At 60.8% G+C, this 5,781-nt stretch overlaps 1 protein-coding gene across 1 annotated transcript in view; it reads left to right on the top strand.

The window, feature by feature from the left end:
- The first annotated feature begins 1,772 nt into the window (after positions 1-1,772).
- Positions 1,773-5,781, top strand: part of NES (nestin) — an 8,459-nt gene continuing 4,450 nt past the window's right edge. The window contains exons 1-3 of the mRNA XM_019662474.1: positions 1,773-2,693; positions 3,790-3,914; positions 5,575-5,648. Coding sequence (XP_019518019.1) covers positions 1,941-2,693; positions 3,790-3,914; positions 5,575-5,648 — 952 coding nt within the window. The 5' untranslated portion in view covers positions 1,773-1,940. The remainder of the gene's footprint in view (positions 2,694-3,789; positions 3,915-5,574; positions 5,649-5,781) is intronic.

The raw sequence follows: 5,781 nt of genomic DNA, 5'->3' as shown, positions 1-5,781 counted from the left end.
CTGCCTTTACCAAGTAGGTAAACTGAGGCTCACTTAGAGAAGCTCTGTGATTTGCCCAAGGTCATTCAGCTGGAAAGTTCAGAAGTCAGACCCGCTGTTCTTTGCACGAGACACAGATGCCCCTCCTCTGTGTTAGAATGAGGGACCCAGGAGAGGATTTCACCCCCATGTCACCCCACCTCTCCACAGGACCCCCTCAAGGATCCCAGGGGATCCCAAGTATTCAGCATCTCTTCCCACAGCGAGGTGGAGAGGAGAGGAGGGAGGGACCCTGGTTAGCTCTCCAGAACACACCCTTGGGGAGCCCCCAGCCCAAACATAACGGCAGGGTTTGTGAAGTGATGTGAAGCTGAAAAATCGTCACACACACACACACACACACACACACACACGTGCCCACAGGCCCTCCTGGCCTCCATTTCACATATTGGTAATGAATCCTGAACCCTAGCTGGCCTGGGGATGAGTCATTGACCTTGCTGAGAGGTCACTGACCTTGCAGAAAGCCCTCTCCATTCTCCGTGCTCCCTCAGCTCGCTGCGGACACTTTGGGAGCTAAGCGGTACAATCATCTTATTATGTCTACCCCACCCCTAGACTATGAACGCCCATTACTGTTGCCTTCACATCACCAAAATGTGAGTTTCTCCAGGGCTGGGTCACAGTGCTGACGCATAGTAGGTGCTCAATGAACACCTACTATATTGGTGTTCTATGATTTCTGTGAGCAGAAATTCCTTCCCCAAGATCCCCTCAGTCTCATTATCCCTGACTCCCTCTCCCGCCCAGCCTCACCTGTCCCTTACCGCCCAGCTCAAGGACCCCTCCCCCTCCAGAAGGCCTTCCCAGCTACTCCCACCCTCGGTGAGCCGTTGGCGTCCTGAAAACGTAGAGCCATCGAAGGGGTGTTTTGAGGATTCAGTCAGTTAATGTAAGTAGAATGGTACAAGGTGATTTGGCTCATCCCAGAGGCTCAATGAATCTGGGCTAGTTGTGATAACGGAAGGAGCGGCTGCTGTCTGCTCAACTGGGTAAGCCACCAGAGGGCGTCCTCTGCCCAAAAGTCCCTGACACCTCCGACAGGATGAGGCGCCGATCCCTGAGAAGTGGGGGAGGCCTTGGACTACCTGATGTGGGTGTGTGAACCTCAGGCAGCGTGGAAGAGCTGCAGGAAGGATGGAGGTGAGTAATGGGGAAAGTATCCTGTCGTGCAATCTGTTTCCTGATGGAAGCTGGGGCCATAGGGTGTGCACGCGCGGCGTCTCCCAATAGGACCTATCTGTTCCGGTTTCCCAGGCAGTGTGTCTTTTACCTCTCTCTGCCAGTATTTCAGGAGGGTGAGCATTTGCTATTTACAAAAAAAACATGGCCCCATCTGTCCTTTCACAGTCCATGAGAGTTCCATCATTGCTCCCACTTTGTGGATGAAGAAACTGAGTCTTAGAGGAATTCAGCAAGTGATAACTTTCTTGGGTGTGCAGAGTAGCTGATACTCGCGTCCTCTCCCAGGCCTGAATCCCCTGGCACTCCCCCTCTCCACACCAGGCTCAGTTCTGTGCATAATCTGCTTTTACCTGGGGTTATGACCCGTTCTCCCGCCACCCCCACCCCCCCAAAGCCACCACCATCGGATCAGATTCTCCTTCAGTTCCACTCTCCATCCGGCACACCCTGCGGCAGGAACCGAGGCTGCGGCTGTTCCTCTAAACTCTAAGGGGTTAAGGCCTGGGTCCCGCCCCTTCCCCCCTCCCCCCGCCAGCCTGGCGGGAGTATGAATAGCCTCGCTCCCACTCCCGACTCTGGGTCGCTCGGGCTGCTCCTTGCCCCGCCCTGTCATTGTCCTCATCCGTCCCTTTTCCCTTACGCCCTACGTCCTAAACGCTTTGGGAGCCGCTGGCTTCTCCCGGTACCCCGCGTCTCTCCACCTTCGGTGGGTCAGGATGGAGGGCTGCCTGGGGGAGGAATCTTTACAGATGTGGGGGCTCAACCGGCGCCTGGAGGCCTACCTGGCCCGGGTCAAGGCGCTGGAGGAGCATTATGAGCTGCTCAGCTCGGAGCTCGCCGGTCTCCGGGCACAGTCCGGGGACGCCTCCTGGCGGACCCGTGCCGACGACGAGCTGGCGGCCCTGCGGGCTCTCGTCGACCAGCGCTGGCGGGAGAAGCACGCGGCAGAGGTGGAGCGCGACAGCCTGGAGGAAGAGGTGCAGAGCGTAGCGGGCCGGTGCCAGCAGCAGCGGCTGGCCCGCGAGCGGACGGCGGAGGAGCTGGCCCGCAGCCGGCGCGCGGTCGAGGCGGAGAAGTGCGCCCAGGCCTGGCTGAGCCGCCGGGCGGCGGAGCTGGAGCGCGAGATAGAGGCATTGCGCGCGGCGCACGAGCAGGAGCGCGCCGGCCCGCCCGGCCCGCCCCGCGGGCCGCCTGCCCCGGGCCCCGACGTGGAGGAGCTGGCGCTGCGGCTGGGCGAGGCGTGGCGCGGGGCGGTGCGCGGCTACCAGGAGCGCGTCGCGCGCATGGAGACGGCGCTGGGCCAGGCCCGCCAGAGGCTGGGCCTCGTGGTGCAGGGCGCCCGCGAGGGGCGCCTGGAGCTGCAGCAGCTGCAGGCCGAGCGCGGCGGCCTCCAGGAGCGCAGGGAAGCCCTGGAGCAGAGGTTGGAGGGCCGCTGGCAGGAGCGGCTGCGGGCCACTGAGAAGTTCCAGGTGAGGAGGCGCGGGGGCTGGGAGACTAGTCTTGGCAAAGTCCCTAGCGGCTCAGAGACCTCCTCGGGAAGAGAGTGGGGCGTGGGGGTGGCTGGCCATTAAGGGACCACTTCTTAGGAAACGCAGAGCCGGTGCCAGAGGCACTAGACTTTCGTGACTCCCTTTAGAATAGGGTGGGAATGATGGGATTCAGAGCCCTCTCAAATCACACCCCCTGGGAGGGCAGACAGGCCCAAGACTCTGTAGCAGCCTCCCCCCGCACTGTCCAGACGGCACCTTCTGACTCTGACGCCCCTGGGGCCCTCCCTAGGCTCTGCTGTCACTCGCAAGATGCCCAGAACTTTCCCTCTCAGCGCTGAGTGTCAATCTCCAAGTTCCAAACCACCCTCTTTCCTCCGACAGGTGGGGGTGAGGGGCCCTGGATGAGGGGCCGCCCGCTCTTGTCCATGTCGTGGCTTCTGGACTCCCTGAGTACATTCCAGAAGCCTGGGACAGCTGCACATACACACACACTCACACACACACACACACACACACACACACACTGCGCAGATGTGACCAGCAGCTGAGAAAACAGCCCCCTGCCTGGGCCAGACAGAGGTCCCGCCTTGGCCACCTCCCTACCCCTCCTCTCAGAAGAGAGATTCCAGAACATGTGGGAAGTGGCGGGGGTGGGGGCCTGGTGTGAGGAGCAACAGACACTGATTGGGACCAGGGCCGTTTGGCTCCCAGTCCTGCGGGCTCCAGGCCTCTTGATTAATCGCTTTTCCTTCTGCTTCCACTTTTTTTCCTCTCCTGCTCTCTGTAACCCATCTCCTCTGTAACCCAGCTTCCCCCACGCCCCCCTTCCTGTGGGAGCTGAATTCTGAGAGCATGTGCAGCCACTTAATCAGCATCCTCAGAGGAGGAGCCTGGCCGTGGGAGAGGCTGAGAGGGGCCCCTGCTCCTCTGGGAGGCTGCGAGGGGGTTCTCGAATCTGCTGGGCAGACAGCTCCGTCAGGGGCAGAAGGTGCAGCAGCCCTGGGGTAGGGGTGGGTGCAGGTTAGTCAGCAGGCAGGCTCCCGCCCTCACTGACTGCCTCTGGCTTGCTCTGCAGCTGGCCGTGGGGGCCCTGGAGCAGGAGAAACAGGGCCTCCAGAGTCAGATTGCCCAGATCCTGGAAGGTCGGCAGCAGCTGGCACACCTCAAGATGTCCCTCAGCCTGGAGGTGGCCACGTACAGGTATGGGCTGAGCCCAACCCGCCTGGCACACAGGTGCACACACATGCGGGGGCAGAGGCTCCTCAGCTGACTGGGTCCAGAGTCACAGTGGATGCGGCTCTGTCACCACTAGGTTCTGTGACTCCAGGCTGATCCCTTTCACACCAAGACAGGTCCCACCCGAGCCCAACTGCTCCCCCATGGGGTCAGGACCAGGAAAGTACCCTGTGCCCAGGAAATCCCCCAAGGAGAGGTGATGTTGCTGAGTGGGACAGCCGAGGAGAGAGGGTGGACACGTCCAGACCCTTACCTCATCTTGTGTGCCCATGCCAAGGGGGCACCGCCTTGGGCAACCTCAGAAAGGAACTGCAGGTGTGGGACGGTGGCACTGGCTTGCACTGACAGAAGATGGGCTGGGTGACATCCAAGGCCACTTTCATCCTGAATGTCTTGGGTCCTGAGTCCTCTGGAGCCCCAGTCCCTTGGCCCTGCCCAGCCCTACTGGCCGCATTCCCCGCTGGCTCTGGAAAGGCTCCGACTGAGCAGGTGCTGCTGCTTCTTCGGTTGTGTGGCTTTGCACAAACTCACAGCCTCTTCTGGGATGCCGGCCTAGTTGGCTGAGGGTCCAGGGATGGAGCCCGAGGAAGGGGGCCTTGCCACCGTGAAGGGCTGCATCCACCAAGCCCCCAGGGTGAGGGCCAGGGCTGGGTGGGCTATGAGGACATGCCCCCAGAATCCACTGACAAAGATAGGCCTCCTGGGATGGGGCGGGTAGGCAGGGCCCAGGGAGGAAGGTCAGTAACGACCCAGAGATGAGAAAGGAGCAGCTGCAGGAGCTCAGAGGGCAGAGTGCTGCGTGGAAGGAGGGAGGTGAGCCCGCAGACCATACCAACCAGGCGTGGGTCACGAGGAAGAGCCGCGAGTTGCTGCTGAGCGGAACCTGCTGAATTGACTGGTCCCCCCTCCACCTATTGGTCCCTACCTCCTCAGTCCCCATGGGGCACTGAGGCAGGGGCTTGGGCACAAAGACCCCCCGTTGCGCTGGAAGGCTGGTGATCCGGAGTACTTAGAGGTCCCTGAGATGAGGGCCTTGACCCCAATCACACCACTAAGGGGAGGGGTCTGGGCAGGCTTAACCTCTGGGTTTTGAGGCATGAAAAGGGTTTGGAGAGAGGGAGCAGAATTCTTTTGCTTTTGTCTGTGACTAGCTCTGGGGGCCCTGGGGGAGGAGGAGGAGGGAGACTATCCCATGGGAACAGCCCGAGAATTCCCACTTCCCCTGGGAAGCCCCTTCCTCAGACCCTCCAGATGGCTTGTGGACAATGGGAGCCATTAGCATGAGAATGGCCCCCCCACCCCGAGGATGAGGTCATTGGCCTGGGGTAGGGAGGGGGAGACAGGCCTAAGCAACATGTGGGTGTGTGTACACTGAGTCTGCTGTGTGGGAATCTGCTTGTGTGTCTGTGAGCCCAGCTGTGTGTCCCAAATATGTGTGTGACCAAGTGTGTGATGGCTGGGTTTTCATGGGATTTCATGGACACAGCCTGTAGAGCCCCCTCTGTGGCTTTTGCATGGACCTGGTGAAAATGAAGAGGTTTGCAGCGCCAGGGTTTTCCCTGGCGGGCTTGCCTGCAGGCCTGTGGGCAGAGGGCTGAGCCAGCTTCCGCTCCCTCATCCCCAGGACCCTCCTAGAGGCGGAGAACTCCCGGCTGCAGACACCTGGTGGAGGTCCGAAGGCTTCCTTCAGCTTCCAGGGTAAGAGTTGGGGCCAGGCTCTCCCTCCCGGAAACTCGATCCTCCTTTGCTATTTATACCCCAGGGTGATGCCTTTCCCTGAGAGGTACCAGTCTAAGTCTTGAGTCCATGGCCCCCCCCCCCCCCCCCCCCC

The sequence above is a fragment of the Hipposideros armiger genome, unplaced genomic scaffold (assembly GCF_001890085.2).
Source record: "Hipposideros armiger isolate ML-2016 unplaced genomic scaffold, ASM189008v1 scaffold_378, whole genome shotgun sequence".
NCBI classification, from domain to species: domain Eukaryota; kingdom Metazoa; phylum Chordata; class Mammalia; order Chiroptera; family Hipposideridae; genus Hipposideros; species Hipposideros armiger.
The sequence above is the reverse complement of the archived record's forward strand: the minus strand, read 5'-3'. Positions and strand labels throughout refer to the sequence as shown.